The 21706-nt window shown below is 44.1% G+C and overlaps 1 protein-coding gene across 1 annotated transcript; it reads left to right on the top strand.

The window, feature by feature from the left end:
- Window positions 1-1666: 1666 nt before the first annotated feature.
- Window positions 1667-21358, top strand: ip6k1 (inositol hexakisphosphate kinase 1). Its single transcript, XM_071925154.2, has 8 exons — window positions 1667-1760; window positions 2163-2308; window positions 3263-3389; window positions 8590-8830; window positions 10601-10782; window positions 13025-13200; window positions 14200-14433; window positions 15019-21358. The coding sequence occupies exons 2-8, from the start codon at window positions 2192-2194 to the stop codon at window positions 15619-15621; spliced, it is 1680 nt and encodes a 559-aa protein (XP_071781255.2). The 5' UTR covers window positions 1667-1760; window positions 2163-2191; the 3' UTR covers window positions 15622-21358.
- Window positions 21359-21706: the final 348 nt, after the last annotated feature.

Below are 21706 nucleotides of genomic sequence, written 5' to 3'. Positions count from 1 at the left end.
AGGTTTCTGAAGGGCTGTTTTGAAGCCTAAAAATCGGGTTTACGATCGCCGCCATGTTGACATTTTTTTTAGCCAGAGCGAAGCTGAGGGTCGACACAGAGCCACAGCTCCGCCTGCTGTTGGTCCCAAATTGACGACCTGTCAATCACTAGGAAAACAACCCCATTTTTAGAACCGTTATATCCCGTTATTGACACGATTATTTTGAAAATCGCAATATGGACACACATTAGAAGGAGTGAAATTATCTACTGAGACCATAACCTCTTGTGGAAAAAATATATTTTGAGTGAGAAGTTGAGTTGCGGTCCATTGACTTCATGGAGTTGGGCGGTCTGGAGTCTTTTTGGAGCCGGCCTCTAGTGGATGGTAGAGGAATTGCAGCTTTCAGCCACTTCCTTTTCACCCGGGGTTTTGGCCGCTTGGGATGGACTGATCCTAAAGATATTCAATATTATCAATTATCAGCCTAAGCCTACCAGCAGGTACAAACTTGGAGAAAGACTAATTTTACCGACATTTGGTGCTTGGAGGAATTTCAGTGTCTGTGAACACACGAATATATTGAGATGTAATACTGAGAAAATATTGAGAAAATTGTGAGAGTGTTGAGGACTGATGGATGGAGAGAAGAAGAGAGAGAAAGTTTATTTTTTGAGGGAGGGGGAGAGATTCATGTTATGACTGTCACTATAATGGAATCGCTTGTGCTGTGCGTGCTAGTAGGCAACTATCATAATTTCCCAGCATGCCACTGTGATGTCTCCAGGATGGAGGTTGGTCATGATGATGGTGTCAGTCAGTCCAGGCAGATGAAGATGATTGACGGAGCACCAGCCCAAATGTAGGAGCACCACCTTCACTGACATTTAGCACAACAGATTGATTTTTTTATCCACCTTAACTGTGTTAGCTATCAATGCTTTGCAATCAATGCAGGATGGTAGTAAAGACAACAGTGGCAGTCTGTTAATCAGATCAAAATGATTGACGGTGATGATTGAGGTGTCATTGGACAGGCCTGGAGGGGGCACAGACTCCGCCCCCTGACCCACTGTCAGCCAATCAGCTCTGACTCGGGCTGGGCTTTGGAATCTCTTGGATGGAATTAGGGCTGCATATTTACGGCTTTTCATCGTAGTAGCTTGATATTCAATTTCTAAATGTTATTCTTTTGGCATCTTATATCAAAATCTTTCTGTTTTCAACTACCGCAGCTGTACATGAAAGTAAATGTTTCTATACTGCCAATATTAACTGTGGAAGGTAAAATTGTGATCTACAACTACACATGATTGATTGTGCGGCCTAGAAATTGTCCCTGTTATCGTCAACATTATTTATGTAGATTTTTGAATGCATGTCCTGGTTTTAGCTGTTCAGCATCATTAATCATCCTGAGGGTTAAGAGTTTCTCAGCTCGCCTGATTGAACAAGAATACATGCAAGAACATAAAAAGAAGATAAAAAAAAATAAAACCTAACATCCACTCATTTCCTCTCTCTCCAGGAAGTGGTGACCCTGCCTGACTGACACCCCGCCCCCCTGTCCCCCTCCCCTCCCGCCCCCTCCCCCACCCCCCGTCCTGATCGGGTCACTGTGCTGCTGGCGGTGGATTGGAGCGCTCTGATTGGAGGTTTTGCGAGGTGGTTTTCCGGTCTGGCGCCGCCTCCCCCCGGGGCCGGCGTGCGCTCCCAGCAGCCTGTGGTGCCCTGCGCCCCCCCCTCCCCATCGCTGCGCACCAGAGCCCATGCCCCCGGTAAGACCGACACCGCCCGAGTCCAGAGGCCGCTCTCTGCTCCGCCTGTGGTAGTTACACCGATATCTGGGGCCTATATTAAAAATCAGATCTGGCCCAATCTGAAATGATACATATGATGCAGTTGGATTACATATTAATTGTGGAATTCATCAGTTGATCAAATCAAATGCCTATGAAACAGCATTTAGGCAATTATGAATTGAAACCTAGGATAATACTAATACCAATACAATTATAACTACTACTACTAATATATTATGTCAACAACACATTTATGTCAGGTTTTCTGCTGACAGGGACATTATGTTTGGGTGTTTTGCGGTGTAAACGGTGTAAATTGGGCTTCCGTACTGAAGCGCTGTATAAATAAAGCTTTGCTAAATCTCCTCTCCTCACCAGGAGGAGGCGCGGTGCGTCCGCCAGGAGCCATGTGCCTCCCTCACACCAACAACATGGAGAGCAAGCTACAGGGGGCGGGGCAGGGGGGCGGGGCTTCGCTGGGACCACGAGGAGGAGGCGTTCCTCTGGAGCCCTTCGTACACCAGGTAGGTGTGTGTGTGTGTGTGTGTCAGCATGCTTGAATGAAGGTAGAGCTGCTTGTGTAGGATATGAAACTTTTTATCTATGTCCCAAAATTCACCAGCCACTTCCCTGTTTTAGCAGCAAACTAGATGTTTAGAATAGGACTCCAAATGATGGTTGGTCACCTGGAGAGTAGACTAACACAGACACAGACAAAACATTTACCAGTAAGTCTGTTTGTGTGTTTACAAGCATTACATACATGTTAAAGGTCCTGTATTGTTTAAGTTTTCATTATTTAGTTTTCAAATCTCCTCTGTCTCAGGATCAGAGTAATGTTCTTCATGATGTTCTGCAGATAAATGTAGTTTACTTCAAAGTTGAATTGAATGAGTTAAACTGAATGAGTGTGAAGACTTAAGTCATTGCAATACTGGCTCCTGATTGGCCGACAGCAGCGGCCCCTCTAATTCAAATGAGGTAAACCTGCTGAGTGGAGGCTTTCCAAATGCTGCACAAATGCTTCCAAACTGGACCCTGATTGGACGGATTTCAGTCGTTCTTTAGGAAGGGAGCCAATCAGGACCGAGTCCAGCTGTGATGCGTTTCCTGGAGTTAGACTGAAACTGACTGGAGAAAAGGATGGAGTTTTGAAAATGCAATAATTTTAATTTAAACACTAAAACAAAATCACATATTAACAATGTCTTCAGTACACGTCAGAGGATGTATGTATATAAATGAATAAATAAATTCAGAGCCCCTTTAAATTTGTCATATTTTTATAGATATATACTGTATTCTGTATGTATTATTATTTAGGAGTGTGACTTTATTAGCAAATAGATTTTTATGTTTTGTGCCAGTTGTGGAAATTAATTGATGTAATTTTGGATCTGCACATGTAGTTTTCATTGATGTCATTCCTAAGCCTATTTCCTGTGTGTGTGTGTGTGTGTGTGTGTGTGTGTGTGTAGGTGGGGGGTCACACCAGTATGATGCGTTATGACGACCATACAGTGTGTAAGCCTCTGATCAGCAGAGAGCAGCGCTTCTACGAGTCTCTGCCTCCAGAGATGAAGGAGTTCACACCGGAGTATAAAGGTCAGTCACAACTCACTGCTGTTCACTGACATCACAGCCAATCACAGCCAATCACAGCCAATCACAGCCCATCACAGAACACAACTTCGGATGGAATATTAAGAGTGATCATGAACAAAGAATGACAGCAAGAGCAATCCGTCCAAATCTAAATCTGTCAAATATGTACCGAGTATCCGCAGGTCCTTCAAGTCTGAAAAGGTCTCACACTGAATTATCCAATCGTTATTACACAGCTTTGTTGAATACTCTGTTCTGATTGGCCGCTGAAGGCTTTCTGAGGTCTGTCAGATAGATGTTTCCATTACATTACATCTATTTCTTTTCGTTGTTCCTTGCTCTTGTCAGGGGTCCAAACACGCAGTGCTGGAACCGTGTTGTTTTTGCTGGAATTCTTTTTCTTTCTTTCTGACTGAAAATTTGTGTGTCCATAGATTCTTTGGAAGGTGCCGAGTTCAACCCATATCTCACTTTCAATGTCCACCATATTGTATTGTCCGCCAATTTGAATTATTTAAGAAACACTTTTTTCGCAACTCCTCCTAGACCGTTCATCCGACTCACATGTGTGGAGAATCTTGGGACCGTCCGCTTTCAAAGTTACATAAAGGTTATTGATAGGTCAAAAGGTTTGGCTTTTATCCACCAATAAACTTTTAACTGAACACGCCCTAACACTAACATCGCCATAACTCATTAACTGTTCATCTAATCAATCCAAAATTTTAAACACATGTTGAGGATTGTTGCTTGAACACACCCGTAAAAGCATTTTGAGCTCTACCACTAGTGGGCGCTACAAATGCAAAAAGTTCATATCTCATAATTGACTGCATAGATTATTATGAAATTTCGATCACATGTTCTAGGATGATGTCCAAGTCGATCCATGAAATTTGGTCATTATTGATTAAAGTGGGCGTGGCTTTTTGCATAATAACCAAATTTTCATAGGTATTAAAGTCACAACTTCAAAAAGTCATTAAAATTCAGCCGTATGTCCCAGAGAGCTGAAATTTTCAGGACATGTCGGCTGAAGTGAGATAAATCTTTCGGACACTGGTACCTACCCCCGATTCTGACGTCGCCCCCCTCTGGTTATAGCAGAAACTGACTGTGATCCCACAGTGTTGTCCTCCTAAACGGTATGTTAAAAGGAAAAAAACAACATGATTTTTGAAATCGTCATTCCTTAATTAGTAAACAGCCCAAACACTGTAATGATATCTTGAAAACTGAGCGTACGGTAGATGGAAATGTGCAGCTGCAAATAGTTTGATAAATTGACAATGTGATATGTTCAAGATAGTTTGATCAATCTTCATCAAACTAAAGACAAATGATGTCTGGACTCTCAAGATGATGTCTGTAAAGACGTGTAAATTGATTAATGTGGGGCACTAATACAGTTATAATATTCATTCTGAGGCTTTCAATATGGGACTGTCCCCCGTGACCAATCACTTGTCTCTTTCTTTTGTTTCCCCACTGTGACACACACCAAGGTGGAAGTTGGCAGAGTGGTAAAGCTCTCAGGTCTTTGGACCACAGTGTTGTGAGTTCAAGTCCCTGATGAACTGTGACCATTTTGAAGTTTCATGAAAAGTAAATCAACACTAAATCACACTAAAACTCAAAGCAGGTGTTTGACATCATCTGTCAACGGCAAAATACCTGATTGGCATCACTGATTCAACCCACAGAGAGCAGTGCAGCAGCGGCTTTCTGGCCCATGTGACTTAGTATTGTTTTATTCGTTAATGGAGAGCACTACAATGTTCTATAAAGCGATTAGCACTGTCGGTCTGTCAATCATAGGCTGCAGTATCATAATAGTTCTCCCTTTAGTTAGTTTCTCCTCAGTAAACCTGTAACAGGCTCAGTAGGTAAAGCATCAGCCTTTCATGAGGAAGGTTGTGGCTTCAAATCCAGGCTTGACCTTTCCGAAGTCGTTACTCATCAAGAATAAGTAATAGAAAGTTTGGCCGTTGTGAATAACTTCAACAATGTGTCTGCAATGAAATGATGAACTTGACAGAAGTCACGGGCCAACACAAAACACACACACAGACAGAGACAGACAGACAGGATAGAAGGAAGGAAGGAAGGATAATTTAATGGAAATGAAGTGGTTTGGCTGCTCTGCTCTTCATCACCAGGCAGATAGCTGTTTCTGTCTGCTTCCGCTGTAGTAACAGACCCAAACACACTCTGTCAGCCAGCACACACACACACACACACACACACACACACACACACACACACACCTCGTGTTCTCACACCTGTATGTGGCACATTTATCATTCCATTTATCATTTTTGTAGGCGATGGATGAGAGGGGAGGGAGTGAAGAGGAGGAAAGGAGAGAAGTTGGGAGATGAAGAGAGATAGTGATGGCGGTGGAGGGGAGGAGACAGGAAGTAAGGAAAGGAGGGAAGGAAAGGTTACTCAGTAACATGTTACTGTAATGTTATTACTTTTCTACTATGCTATTACTTTTTTGTTTTTATTTAAAGTGGTAATGCTCGTGGTCCTCGTTTTTTACGGTTTATCTTCGTCCCTCAGCCTCACTGTGGTGTTTCTGCACTGCTCCTCCCACAGATCACCTGTCAATCAAACAGTGTGGGCGGAGCTTGGATTTTCTGTTGATGCAGTTTGAGTTTCTCTTTTCTCTGTCTGTTCAGCCATGGTGGCTATCGCTGCTCATGCTAACTACCCAGTTCTTCTTCTTCTGTTGATTCCAAACAAACCGGAAACGTAAAACGCATCACTTCCTGTGCGGCAGAGGATTTTTTCCCAGGAAAGAGCGACCAGACTCCGGCTGTTTAGGACAGACAGTGGAAAAACTTTCATGAACTCAACATAGGCTCAATCACTGTTGTGGTGTTTAGTGAAACAGATTATTACTTTAAACTGTATCCCACTGACCTCCCCGGATTCCACTTCCTCCGAATTAGTCGCCATCCGTTCACACTGAGCTAGCTTAAATGAGAAATGGTGAAAAAGTTGAATTTCTCTGGGTGGAATATTCCCACTACTTTGATTTTCCAGTAGATGACAAGAACATTTGGTTTCCCGATGGACCCCCCGGTTGTTTTGGGGATCAAACCAGTGACCTGCAGTAACGGGACGGTCTCCCTGTAACCACGTCTCCTTGTTGTTGTGGGTCCTAGTGCCATGACAACAGCAGTCCATAAGGAGTCTATATTTAGCGCTGGCACTCTGCCCACTACCATTGTCCTGCTGTTTAAATAACAGCAGACAGACAGCTGCTGAGGCGGGGACGAAGGAAGGATTACATGAAATAAGATTCAACTTTAAAGCTGCACTTGTAAACTTTGCACCTTGGCGGCCCCAAGTGGCAGAAGAAGTCACGTTTGAAGGACTTCATAACCCAGGGCTGTTTGGGAGACACTTTTAGATTCTTCAGTTTGGATCGGTCTCTTCCTGTGTGGAGAAGATTTCCCACCAGTGAGCAAACTGACAGCAGAATTAAATTTGGACAGACAGGGAGAATCTACAGTGTCTCAGTTAGTGGGGATGGGACGCTTTTCCCTGGACTTTCCTGGCTGAACTTTTTAACAAGCACGTAACGTGATGATCTGCGACCAGTTTGATGCTTTCAGAAGGTGTGGCGGTCACATCACTTTTTTTTTGTTTCAGTCTGCGGCCTCAATCAGGAAACTGAACTCCTGACACAATAAAAAAGTTACTTCAGGCTATATATTCATTTGTAGACACAGAGCTGACAAGACGGATAACAAACTGGGCTACAGAGCAATCTGTAGGCTAAAATACAGCCTAAAAACACAGAGCGAAAAAACACTAATGTTCCTAACCTGTTACTAAAGGGACTCGGCGTGTCTTTGGTACTCTGTAGTGAGTTTATAGTGAGTGGGTGTCATCATTCATTCATTGGTGTCAATCGGGAAACTGAAATTTTGGCACAATAAATAAAGAGATGACCTAATATATTGCTTTTCTATTGTGTATAGATACACCCACAAGTCAAAGTAGTGAATTTCCACACTTCGGCTCCGGCAAAAATGGACAAAAAATATAAAAAGAGCAGAACGGACAGCAACACCGAGAGCGTGGCTGCCTGCGCAACTGACACTTACCACACCAGAACATTAAAAGCAGAAATATATGAATAAAAAGTATGAAATTATATGAACTACGGCATGCTACAGTATGTAGGATAGGCAAAATAACAGCAAATATACTGAGATAAAGAATAAATGAATGAAATACTGTATGATATGAAAATCTAAATAAAAAAATAAATATACCCCCTGCAACCCTGAAAAGGATTAAGCGGGTCGAACAAGTGTATTAGTTTTTTTTTAGCTTAAGTTTTGCTTAACTAGAGTTAAAATTACTGGTGTAAAAATCTGCTTAAGTAAAAGTAGCTCAGACAGGATTGTGAAGTTCAGTTACTGTTTGACTAAACTTTAGAATAAGCAAAGGTGTGGCTTAAGCGATTTGGAACAGAATATGGATTATGTCAAAATGTTTTTTTACTTAAAATTTTTAATAGATATGGATTATATTTACCTCCGCCAACGGAGTTTGACGGCAGTTTTGTTTTCAACCCATTCTGTCTGTCTGCCAGCAGGATTTCTCAAAATGTTATGAATGGATTTGCACAAAACTTTGTGGAAAGATTGGTCATGGGGCTTCTCACTAAAAGACATATAACTTTCGAACAGATTCACATAACACCGAAGAAGAAGAGGCAAACCCTCCATTATTGGTCCAATCAAACAACATGGAGGCACTGGAGAGATCATTTCCTGTTTAGACAGAACCGACCTGCTGATTTCTCCAAACCTCGGTCCAGAGGTAGAAGAGCAGCACTGATGGAAACTGGACAGACAGAGAGCTGATTGGTCGTGTGGTGTTGAGATAATCAGATAAAATGATTCAAAGTGTGCAGAATGTGAACAGGCAGATCTCATGTCCCATTCAGGTCCAGCCAGGAAAATGGGAAACAAGTTGGTGATGTGGCGTGGAAGAAATGATTAACTTTTGGTGAAAATCCAACCTGTGGAACTGACCTATCTTGGCAGTTGCATATTGTTGGCGGAGGTTTACGCTCTACTGAGTGCCGTCTAGTTCTACATGTTTCTGTCTCGGTATTTTTAATAGATATGGATAATATTTCTAAAGGCCCCGGCTGTATGTTTCGTCCCGCCAGGTGTGGTGCTGGTGTGTTTCGAAGGCGACTCTGACGGCTACATCAACCTGGTGGCCTACCCCTACGTAGAGAGCAGCCTGGAGGGGGGGGGCGGGGAGCACGAGGAGCGCGACGCCCCCGAGAGAGAGCAGCCGAGGAGGAAACACTCCCGCCGCAGCCTCCACCGCTCCTCCTCCTCCTCCGAGCACAAGGAGGAGCGGCCGGACAGGAGGGAGGCGCATGACGCCGACGCCGGCGACAAGTAAGTCGGCCTCAGAGTTGTTTTTTGTTTTGTTATTATTTATATATCGCATATGTCACGATTGCATATATCCTGATGTTTTTATGTTTATTTTCATACCGCATATATTTTTAGATTTTTCATATTGTCAAGTCAGGAATATTCTGGAAAAATGATGGAATTTGAAAATGTGTTTTCCAGGACTGTACATTTTTGGGAATTAAACCTTTGTAAAAGTCATGAAATCTATCAGTTTATCGTTTTTGTAAACTGTAAAAAGTAAAATTTACATTAATTTAAAGTAATTTGGAAAAATGCATCAAAAATTAGTAGGCTAACATACAATTGGTCTGCAAAGCGGTGAGTCTTAAAACACATTTTCAGTGTCACAGCATTTGTAAGAGCCGCCTTGCATCACACCGCAGTCGTACAGTCGTGAAAATTGGTATCAAGTTATGGAAAAGTTTGGAATTTAATTGTAAAATAAGTGTTCCTGTATCATACACATTTCTCTGTCTCAGTATGTTCTAATGTGATTCCTGCATACTCTCTCCTCTCCTCCTCCTCTCTTCTCCTCTCCTCTCCTCTCCTCCTCCTTCTCTCTTTTCTTCTCTCCTCCTCCTCTCCTCTCCTCTCTTCTCCTCTCCTCCTCCTCCTCTCTTCTCCTCTCCTCTCCTCTCCTCCTCCTCCTCTCTCTTCTCCTCTCCTCCTCCCTCTTCTCCTCTCTTCTCCTCTCCTCTCCTCTCCTCCTCTCCTCCTCCCTCTTCTCCTCTCTTCTCCTCTCCTCTCCTCTCCTCCTCCTCCTCTCTCTTCTCTTTTCTTCTCCTCTCCTCTCCTCTCCTCTCCTCCTCCTCCTCTCTTCTCCTCTCCTCTCCTCTCCTCCTCCTCCTCTCTCTTCTCCTCTCCTCCTCCCTCTTCTCCTCTCTTCTCCTCTCCTCTCCTCTCCTCCTCCTCCTCTCTCTTCTCTTTTCTTCTCTCTTCTCCTCTCCTCCTCCTCCTCTCTTCTCCTCTCCTCTCCTCTCCTCTCCTCCTCCTCCTCTCTCTTCTCCTCTCCTCCCTCTTCTCCTCTCCTCTCTTCTCCTCTCCTCTCCTCTCCTCCTCCTCCTCTCTCTTCTCTTTTCTTCTCCTCTCCTCTCCTCTCCTCCTCCTCCTCTCTCTTCTCCTCTCCTCTCTTCCTCTTCTCTCCTCTCTTCTTCTCCTCCTCTCTCCTCCTCTCCTCTCTCCTCTCCTCTCCTCTCCTCTCTTCTATCCTCTCCTCCTCTCCTCTCTTCTGTCCTCTCATCTCCTCTCTCCTCTCCTCTCTTCCTCTTCTCTCCTCTCTTCCTCTCCTCTCCTCCTCTCCTCTCTTCTTCTCCCCTCTCCTCCTCTCTCCTCCTCTCCTCTCTTCTATCCTCTCCTCCTCTCCTCCTCTCCCCTCCTCTCTCCTCTCCTCTCCTCTCCCCTCCTCTCTCCTCTCCTCTCCTCTCCTCTCTTCTATCCTCTCCTCTCTTCTCCTCTCTCCTCTCCTCCTCCTCTCTCTTCTCTTTTCTTCTCCTCTCCTCTGCTCTCCTCCTCTCCTCTCCTCTCTTCTTCTCCTCCTCTCTCCTCTCCTCCTCTCTCCTCCTCTCCTCTCTTCCTCTCCACTCCTCTCTTCTTCTCCTCCCCTCTCCTCTCCTCCTCTCTCCTCTCCTCTCTCCTCCTCTCCTCTTCTATCCTCTCCTCCTCTCCTCTCTTCTTCTCCTCTCCTCTCTCCTCCTCTCCTCTCCTCTCTTCTATCCTCTCCTCCTCCTCTCTTCTCTCCTCCTCCTCCAGCCTGGTGGAGCTGAAGAGTCCCAGGCTGGACCTCCAGATCCACTCAGACGTTCCCTTCCAGATGTTGGACTGGAACAGCGGTTTGAGTTCAGAGAAGATCAGCCACAACCCCTGGAGTCTCCGCTGCCACAAGCAGCAGCTCAGCCGCATGCGGTCCGAATCCAAGGACCGCAAGCTCTTCAGTATCCTCCCTCGGCCAATCGCATTCGCCGATACTCGGCAGCCACCCTTATGATAAAAACGCTAACTATTCAGTATTTCACAAGAAAAAAACAAAATTAGAGAAAAAGCAAAACAAATAGACATGATAATGAAATTATATAGTAGAAATATGTTTTTTTCTTATCCCATAAATCATCTCATGACCCCCCACAATTATTTTGCGACCCTCTTGGGGGTCCCGACCCCCAGGTTGTGAACCGCCGACCTAGAGGATGTTGTTTATTACTGGTACTATGGTGAAGAGTGGAGGTACGAGGGTCAGCAGAGTACCATCAGCAGCACTGAACTCTCTATAATCTCAGTAGACAACATCCTCTAGGGAAATACGGCTTTCGCACAACGGTCGCCAACATGCGTGCTGTCCAAGACGTTTTCACCAAAGCAGTGAATATACGTAAGCAGGGTCTGAAGTTACCGTCCGCCAAGCGCCAAATAGAATGAAGAATTAAATCTGTAAGGGTTACCGTAGGGCTGGGTGATACTCCTGAGATTCATATCACTATATACTGTCACATTTACCTCGATAACGATAAATGAAATGATCATTTGTTTATTTTTCTAACCCCAGTGCAGAAATATTACAATCACCATTAGCGTCATAAATATAAAAAGTATGCTTTTATTTTGAAGGTAAACCCACCTTACTTCTTGTTTTATTCTGTCTTTCTCTGTCTGGCTTGACGCAGCTGATTCTCCACTCGCTCTGCTGCTTTGAAGCTCGACTCTGAAACCGTTTATGCGAAGTCGGCTACTTTACAAATGGATTTCCTGAACAAACCGACATGTGGGACATTTGGTCGGTGAGAGAGCCAGTGTCGGTTTTGGTACATTTCGGTATATATCGCTTTAATTCTTGAGATGATAACATTGAATGCCTCGGTTATATTCAGTCTTCGGTCTTCGTCTGTTCTCAAACTTTGTCCCCGCTGTCCACCGCACACGCTTTGTGACCGTGAGCCAATCAAATCAGAGCTAAACTAGTTAATTAAAGATTAGCTGTGTATCAAACAGGCTCCTGATTGGCTGCCTGTTGCACTGCGCTGCCACAGAAAGCAGTAGCATTCTCAATGGCAGGTTATTGTTTTTAGTTTGCCAGGCCTTGGCAGGTTAGTCAAAAAGTGAATTTTGGACGCTGTACATAATTATTATTATTATGGGAATTATCAGCATGGTTGGGTCGGATCTCTAACAAAATCAGTTTAACTGGTTGGGAATACCTGTTGTTTAGTGATTATCAGGGGTATTGATTATAATAGATGCTCTCATTATTGATTGTTATTCTGTAGTGATGCTGGTAATGAACTGACATCAACATTATTGATCAGTAGAAGCAGTAATATTGGCCTGATGTCACCCTTGGGGAGGGTGAGAGGTCTTTATTGATTGGTTGAGACAAACTATCCTGGTCTGCATAATATGGACTGGTCATACAGACACAGATAGAGCTGTGTGTTCTCACATTCAGCCCACATGTTGTGTGTGTGTGTGTGTGTGTGTGTGTGTGTGTGTGTGTGTGTGTTCTCACGTTGAGCCCACATTATAAGTGAAAACATTTTTTTTTCTCCCTCCCATCACAGCAGAGTCATGTTTCTGCTGCTCTCAGCTCTCTATGAAGGAAAATCTGACTCCAGACATCTGAGAACACGTGAAATATATGTGAACTTGTTTTGGATTTGTAGTCTCAGTAGCGTTTAGCCTTAGAGACCGTCTCGTAACTGGAAGGTCACAGCATTGATTCCTGCAGAAGCCGCTCTGTCGTTGAGCAAAGCACTGAACCCCAGCCTGCTCACTCTAATTAATTTGTTCTGGGTAAGAGCATCAGGTGCCTAAAATCAAAATACCACTTGTGTGAGTGTAACTGTGTGTGTGTGTGTGTGTGTGTGTGTGTCAGTCTTTCTCCATAGAGGTTATAGCAGATTAAAGCTCAGGTGTTCTCCTGCAGCTTCAGAGAGACCAGACTGCAGCTGTCTGAGAACATGTGGGTGGGGAAGTGATTGAGTAACACTCTCCCCTCCCTCAGTAACTACTGTTGGAGTTCCTCTGAGCAAGGCACTGAACCCCCAGCTGCTCAGTAGACTGGTTATACTGGGGAGCTGTATAACTGTGAAGCAGGATGGTGTCTGGATAGATAAAGGTTTTAGAGACAGGCGGTTCTCCAGCAGTCCAGAGCGGTGTTCCTCCTTAGCTGCTGTTTTTTCCCAGAGTTCCTGTTGCTGGAGAACGTGGTTCACCATTTCTCCTACCCCTGCATCCTGGACCTGAAGATGGGCACCAGGCAGCATGGAGACGACGCCTCCGAGGAGAAGGCCGCCAGGCAGATGAAGAAATGTGAACAGAGCACTTCAGCCACGCTGGGAGTCAGAGTCTGTGGCATGCAGGTACTACTACTGCAGCCGCTACTACTAGTACTACTACTACTGGTACTACTGGTACTACTAGTACTACTATTACTGCTGCTGTTACTGCTGTTACTACTACTACTGTTACTACTGCTACTACTACTGGTACTACTATTACTGCTACTACTACCACTACTACTACTAGTACTACTACTACTGGTACTACTGGTACTACTGGTACTACTAGTACTGCTGCTGTTACTGCTGTTACTACTACTACTGTTACTACTGCTACTACTACTGGTACTACTATTAGTGCTACTACTACCACTACTACTACTAGTACTACTACTACTACTGCTGCTACTACTGCTGGTACTAGTACTGGTACTACTACTGCTACTACTACTACTATTACCACTACTACTACTTATAATATTATTAATAATAATAATAATAATAAAATGTGTGTACGGGCCGAGGGAGTCGCTCCCTTCCCCCAATCTCACACTGGCATCTGTAACCATAGTAACGTTAATGCTTCAAACTAATATGGCTGCTGCCACTGCTGGTTTAGACAGTATTTTCAAATCACTAACCGGAGGCTTTGATTTATTCGTCAAGTTTTGATAAACCGTCACCGACAGTGAATGGATGTCCTCCTCTGCCCAAATACTGATCAATCATTTTCTTTAAAAAAAAAATGTATTTCACCTTTATTTAACCAGGAAGTCCCATACATGGCTCAAAAAAGTTTTCATTTGTTGGATTCTTGACATGGCAACCCATTTTTCTCCTAGTTTACTGGCATTTTTATTGAGTAAGTCAACTGAGTGTGGTCCGATTCTGTTTAGAAACTGGGGACCGCATGTATAAACGCAACACTATATAATTTACTCTATTACATAATGAAATGGGCTTTCATTCAACAAAGGAAGGTATTAAAATAACTCTTGTTTTAGAGCCGGTATTGAATTCGAAGCATCAGACTGGTGTTGCGATTGAAAAGTTTCAGCCGACGGCCTCCTGTCTCTGCAGGTGTACCAGATGAACACCGGCCACTACCTCTGCAGGAACAAGTACTACGGCCGCGGCCTGTCAAACGAAGGCTTCCACCACGCCCTCTACCAATACATGCACAACGGCCAGGGTCTGAGGCGGGACCTCTTTGAGCCAATCCTGAGCAAGCTTCGCAGCCTGAAGGCGGTGCTGGAGAGACAGGCATCCTATCGCTTCTACTCCTCTTCGCTGCTCATCATCTATGAGGGAAAGGTGAGCCAGGGTTAAAGGTTGTATTCCCTGTGGAGCTCAGTGTGTGGAGCAAGACACTAAGGTTGTGATCACATCCTCAGTTGGTTTTCTTTGGTCCAAACCACAGTGGAAAGGTTCAGTGTTGAATTTATGTGTTTGACTTGTGTTTTGGGGTCAAAACAAATCAGATTCCAGTCCCTGTAACGTCAGCTAAGTATCATGGAAGTATCATTCTCTGATGTTCATACCAGTTAAGAACACATGAAGAAATAGCAGAATATGAGCATCAGTCCAGACTTCATTTTGTTCTGCTAGGATTTCCAAGCATGAGGAACTGCTGGCTGTCAGATGTTAACATCTCCTTCTACCCATGAACCCTTGTATTTTGGGGTTGTTTCCTGTAGTTGGTTGGATTACATTCTCACTCTTAACGAACCGCCATTTGAACCCTGATGGCACCAAATAACTACTCCTGAAAATGCGAGTCTCGGTTCACACAAATCATACGTAACCAAATATGAAATGATTTGACTGAAGCCTACTTTAACTAATTTCATATAACCGGATAACAACCCGGTTAATATCTTATTTGATCGTGGTTTTTAGGAACCTGATGGCCCAGCAGTCCCCAACACTGAGCAGCATGCAGCCTGGCAGAAGACTCCCCCGGCCCCTGCGGAGCCTCACAGCGGCCCCCGGCCCAGCGCACCGCAGGCTCCTGAGGGCCAGCAGCAGCTAGCTCCCTGTGGAAAGGACACGGTCAAGAACCTAGAGCCTGGGACCGGCCTAGGGTCGGGGGCGGGGTCAGGGGCGGGGTCAGGTATGGGGGCGTTTCCCTCACAGGGACCTGGACTGATCACTGAGCCCTGCCCTCCCCCTCCTCCCCAGGCTCCGCCCATCATGACAGACTGCACCCCCCGACCCCGACCCCCTCCGCCTCACCCCCACCCAGAACCCCAGCATCCTCCCCTTTCCCCCCCCGCAACCAATTTCATTTCCCCCCTCCCCCAGACCAATCCCCAGCTTCCCGCCCCCCCGCCCCAGCAGCCCCCCCTGGTGGACGTTCGCATGATCGACTTCGCCCACTCCACCTTCAAGGGTTTTCGCGGCGATACGGCGGTGCACGACGGGCCGGACCGGGGTTACGTGTTCGGACTGGAGAGCCTGGTCCACATCCTGGAGGGCCTGCGGGACGACAACCTACTGTAGCTCCCAGCACACACACACACACACACACACACACACACACACTCTCACACACAGTGGTAAAACGGCATGACAGATTGTGGAGAGTTAGTCCAGGTCGTACTAGAGCCATACACAGACAGAGTTAGTCCAGGTTGTGCTGTGGTCTTCTCTAGCACTAAGCAGTGTTGGCTGTAAATATGGAACAATGTCCTCTGTAACATCACCATGGCAGCATGGGCACTCTAAAGTCCAGCTGGTTACTATGGCAACAGCCATCAAGCAGGACTGTACGGTCCAAAATGGCTGCTGCTGCTGCAACCTGCTATGGAGAAACTCTGTCTATCTAGGGCTCTGCACAATACACACACACACACACTCACACACACACACACCCTGGGAAGACCATTTGGCTGTGGAGCTGTTTTAGAGGACAGTAGGACAGAATGGATCGGGCTTCTTTTCTGACAGGCTGATTGGCTTCATCCCAGGGACTGCCCACAGAAGTTGGCAACACTCACATTACCCCTCCACCCCCACCCCACCCACCCCCACCTCTCCTCTTCCTCCTCTTCCTCCCACCGATCCGTTCGGACACGGCAGAACCGAACCAGACCACACAGAGAGACAGGAGAGCACTTGGACAGGAAGTCTTTCTCAGCGTTACAGTGGAAACGCACTCGGTAACACGTCCAAACATATATTAAGGCAATGAGACATGGCAACTTTTTTTAGGCAATGTGGACAGGCAACGTTGCCCACAGCGAGAATTGGCAGAAGATACAACAGTAATGTGGATCATAGAAGTAAAGAAGTAAGGAACAAACAGAGTTCATTTCCACAACTTTATATATCCATTTTGGGGGGAAATAATTCCATAAAGTTCATTGTTTGGTAAAATCTGGAGGATCCAGTTTGTAAAACTGTCTTGTTTAGTCAGCCAAGGACTTCAGTTCCCTACCATCTTTTTAAAAAGTAACATAATTTGGTTTAATGCTGTTTGTGTAGGTGTCACTTTTCCAAGCGGTGTCTAATCTCATTTTGGAACTCCTCAAATGTGTCATGAAAAAAATCCCACTAGTCAAGTGTCCACAATGTATTGCCTTAAGATGTTACCATGCATCTCAGCCTTGAAAGTGCTGATTGGTCGCCTCTGGCTTAAAATTTTGCTCCTCGGAGGTCGTCCATTTATGCCTCCAACAAGTTCCAGAAGGCAGCGATGACACAGTGCCGCCCCCTAGTGGGCAGAAACAGGACTCCAACCCCTGAGTCGGAATAAGATGGTCTGCTCTTTTTTCCCCCATTGGCTTCCAAGAGAGCAAAGATTAATATTTTATTTTATTTTATCAAGGTAATAATTTATTTTTTTATTGTACCTTTATCCATACGGGGGGAATCACAGGAAACATTTTGTCTTTTACAGTACATGTAAAAATGTAAACAAATTAGAAAAGAGCTGAACTTCATTAGAGAGACAGAGCGTTTGAAAAGTCAGGAGTATAACCAGTGTTATGTGAGCTAACATTTGTCTTTTTCATTTGCTGTTGACTCACCTCCAGTCTAATATGGATTCAATATAAACAGACAAAACAACTGACTGTCAGTCATGTAGAAACGATGACAACAACAAAACACTGACCAAAGTTAGCTCACCGATCCCTACGCTGCTGACTGTAGTGGAGATGTAGCTGTAGTGGGAAGCTTTTTGAAAAAGAGTGACAGAACAGAAGAGGTGGTAGTCAGATGTAGAAACCATAGTGTGTCATCAGTTTGTTTCACTTCAACATCGGGGGGTTGGTAGGGAGGTAAACAGTTGTTCTCACGTGAATTCTCTCCTAAACCAGTGTTAAAAATGCTGTCTTCTCTGTCAGTTTGAACTGGGGATGGGATGCAGATGCCCTGTGGCTGCACTGCCACCATGTGGCTCAGTACAGTATTGCAAGGAGATAATCTCCAATATTTGGGTCAGGAAAGGTTTCCACAACAGGGCCAAACCGGGCTAGTCTGGTTTCCACCACAGTGTTAGTACTCTTGTCACCAGGCCAGTGACTCATTTTAAAGCCTACGCCAGAGTCTGAAGGGACAGTTGAGGTTTTTCAGAAGCCTGTCTGAGTTTTCATCAGCTGTCAGTCCCATCAGATCCCCGATCATTAATCAGGACCATTACTCTCAAAGATTGAACAAAATTGTTTTGTAGCACTTGTATCCCCATCCTGACTATTTCCAGCTACAGTGCGTGTTGTAAGTGAAATGAAATGTTTCAGTAGCCAGTGTTCCAGGACCATCCAGAGGCTCTTGGGCCAGTGTGATGCTTACTGATTCATTAGGAGCGCTGACGAACTAATGACCAATAAAGTAGTTGTGCTTTTTTTGTCCTAAGTTATAAGCAGGCAGACTGGTTATCCCCGCATGGCCCTGCAGTGAAAACACAGCCGACTGGTCAAACTTCCCAGAGCAGAAGCCATTGATTTAGAGTCGGCACCGTTCTCAGACTGTTTGGACACAACGCTGCCAGTGCTATTGAGTCACTTTAAGCCCCAAGTACAGAAAAACAACAGAGATGTACTGACAACTTTCTCACTTCATACATAGAGTACATGCTGACACACATGGTTCAGGGACCTCACATGCAGTGCAAAGAGGCAATCGGTATGATCCTGTATTGATCCCTGTTGGGAAACTGGCCCAATCTCAGTGTCCGGTCTCACGGCCTCACAGACTTTGATGCGCGCTCCTGCTGAGTCCTTAGGGCTCTCTTGATGCAAAATCAGGAAGTGCTTAAGGGCTCTGATGTGAACTTCTGGAGCCGCAAGTCTACTCAGCTGCAGACTTCAAAGCTAACTGCCCATAATTCATAGCGTCAGTGATGTCAGTAAATGAGGACACTGGGGAAGTGTCCAAAAAATAAAAACCAAGCATAACGGGTACTAGCAAGAAAAAGTTGACCTGTAAATGTAAAAGTCTCTCTTGCTAGTGTAGGTTTGCACTTGTGTGTACAGTTTGTATTTTCAGACAAATGTCTTTTGCATACAATTTCCATATCTTTTTTTTCATCCAAAAACGGATAATCTGGGCTTTCCACATGAGACAGTTGTGCCGCTGTATCCCAGGCAGCGTGTGATGTCACCAAACCTGCTTCTTTCTCCTTTTAATATTATTCCATGCCCTCACGCCGTCTCGTATTCGCAAAGTCTGTGAGGCCTCAGTCTGCAGGCCGGACATCACGACTCCACCGTCTTATTTTTCTCAAAACAGGCATTAATAGAATTTGCCAGCAGGGTCAAATAATTCCCCTAGACTTCAGTGCAACTCAATTTGTTTCAAGAATTTTCCTGAATCAAGTTATTTTATCTGGAAATGGGTGGAGTCGTTTGATTCAAGAAAATTCTTGAAGTAAGCAAACCGTGTTAGTTTGAAACACAGGAAATGATCACAACCCCAATGTCCAGCCATTATTTTTTTCTTGTTTTGAAAAAAAAAAATTTGCTCATTTTTAACCCTCTTAAGGAAGGATCTGCCAGGTCGCTGTAGTCCGTCTGTAGCTCGGCATCAGTCTATTCTGGGATGGAGAAAATAGCTGCAGAATGTCCACATGTAAATGGAAACACTTTCACTTTCGTTTTGTATTTAGTCTTAAAATCTTTTTTGATAACAGTGGGACAAAATTACCTCTGAGTCTGACTTGTTTCCAATACAGTTCCACTGTAGAATTTTGTTCAATCAAGCGACTTAATCAGTCTGTTCACTTAACTGTTTAAAGATAATATCACATGAAATGAATTGAGTTGCATTGGAAACAGGTAGAATGACCTCACCCTGATTATTTTTCCATCTGTCTCAGGTGTCTGTCAAGATTTTAAGACTGAATGTAAAATCAAAAGTTGTTAAGTTCGAATAATTTTTATAGTGAAGGATGTGTTGATAGTGGCAGGGACACACACACATATACATACATACATACATACAGAACATACACACTTCCCTCTCCAACTGAGTCAAGTTTTCGTTGTACTTTTTAAAGCGGTGTTTAGTCCCAGGTGATATTAGCTAGGAGCACAGGCTGCAGGCACACTGTAAAAAATACAATGTGCTTACCAAGCAGTTTTATCGTGGGTTCAGTTCTAACAAGCTAATTTTGAGATATATGAGCAGGTCATTTTGCTGGTTTCAGTTTGACGATAACGTAATTTAAAGCCGTCGTATGCAGGTTTTATTAGTTGACAAAAGTAATCCCCACATTGGGCGAATGAGGCGGAGAGGCGGGATCAGTGCGTTTGTCTTCCTGGTTTTCTTCAAACGTACCTACCACGGCTTCAAAGAAATAATCTGTAAACAAGAAAAGAATGCTGAAACAAGAAACTTGAGATAATTGTTTATAAAAACAAATAAAGCAAATATATCTGTCGCACTATGATAACTTCAGACATCTTGAATTGAGCTTGACATGTCTGACTACAATATAGAAAATCACTGTAAAATATCCATTGAAACAAGTCAATTAATCTTGCGTTGAGCTGTTCTTATTTGCATAAAATAATTGAAAATATCTCAGTGAAGTGAGATGATTACATTTGTTTAAAATAGTTTCACCAGTTTGCAGAAATTTCTAGTGACGATATCCTGAAAAAATCACTTTGCTTGGTTCAAGATGCCAAGTCAGCATTAGCAAATCCTAGTGTCCGATTTTTTACTTGTTTTTGTCACGCTTCAGTACGAGATTAAATTACTCGTTCTGATGGAGAATTTTTGCAGTGCTATAGTTGAACTTGTCATTTTTTGCAGTGCAGAAAGTATCTGAAGGGGCTCATGGGAACTTTCCAGCGACCCCAGGAACAAAATATCAGGTTCAATTCCACAGGCAGAGGATCTCTGATACTGAACTGTCTGTGGTCCACATCTGATCTCCCGTCTCCTGCCTGTAAACCAGATCCACTGTGGTTTGTCCCTGTGTAGACGGCCAGGAGGAGACCAAATCGAAAGCTCAAAGAGTTTAACATCAGCTTATTTTGTTTCTGTGGAAATCCAGCCTTCATGGTCCAGTTCTGGTCTTCTCCTGGCTTTCCACACAGGGACAAACCACATTGAAGCTGGTTTCTCGGACTTGGACTGTAGAGGAGAGATTTCCACAGAAATAAAAACAGCAAATTTTCTATCCCAGAACTGCTGATCTGATCGTTCCTGACCAACCTGTCGACCACAGAAGGTTAAGCGGCTTTGTAGGTGGAAGATTTGAACCATAATGAGTTAAACTTCAGATCGTTTTGTTTCTGTGGAAATCCAGCCTTCGTGGTCCAGGTCTTCTCCTGGCTGTCTACACAGGGAAAACCACATTGAATCTGGTTTCTCCATGTTTTCATAGCCAAGAGGAGGATGGATCTGGACCATAAAGGTTGGATTTCCACAGAAGTAAAAAGATCTCATCTTTCAAGATCTAATTTTTTTTTGTGATGATCTTCAATATCTTAAAATTTGACAGTTTCCCTCCCACATAAATCCCCCACAAATTCCAAGTATTCAGTGTTTTTCCCCAGAATTTATTCTTGTGATGGCGGAAAAACCTCTGAAATATTTTGACTATCATAGGACACTAAAACTCTCCACTGAAACCCAGGATAATAATAAGAAGAAAACATAAACATGCACACATGGAATCTGACCAAAATGACTCTAGATTCAGTTCAGGGCTTCCCATAGATGACCCGTGAAGTTTTGATCAATTCTATAATAGATGTGTAATGAATAAAACTGCATCATATCCATATCCACTGGCTGATATCAGATTTTTAATACAATGCCAATATACATCAACAACAATATTTCACTCCACAAGACAATGTCAGTTGATTCCAGTACATTTCTTAAACGGGGTGAGTTGCATTGGAACAAGTGGAATTAGCCCGGCAAGCTTTTTCACTTATCTGAGACTGAATATAAGATGAAATTACATTTTTTACAGTGTACTGGTTCCCTGTTTGCGATGGTTGGTTTGTCGGAGTGAGGCTGAACCCGGCGGTGTGACCAGTTGACGGACAGCAGATAGAGGCAGGAATGACGGAGCTGGAATCGGTCGCCATCAGAAGGGAAAGTGACGAGTTTTCCACGTCAGTTT

Source organism: Centroberyx gerrardi, chromosome 5, assembly GCF_048128805.1.
Source record: "Centroberyx gerrardi isolate f3 chromosome 5, fCenGer3.hap1.cur.20231027, whole genome shotgun sequence".
NCBI lineage: Eukaryota > Metazoa > Chordata > Actinopteri > Beryciformes > Berycidae > Centroberyx > Centroberyx gerrardi.
Note: the sequence above shows the minus strand (reverse complement) of the source record. Positions and strands in the feature narration are given on the sequence as shown.

Bases quoted from the DNA above. Each gene is read 5' to 3' on its own strand.
- ip6k1 (XM_071925154.2), top strand. From the start codon at position 2,192: ATGTGCCTCCCTCACACCAACAACATGGAGAGCAAGCTACAGGGGGCG. The intron at 8,831-10,600 runs GTAAGTCGGCCT...CTCCTCCTCCAG, and splicing joins GACGCCGACGCCGGCGACAA to CCTGGTGGAGCTGAAGAGTC. The intron at 10,783-13,024 runs GTATCCTCCCTC...GTTTTTTCCCAG, and splicing joins CAAGGACCGCAAGCTCTTCA to AGTTCCTGTTGCTGGAGAAC.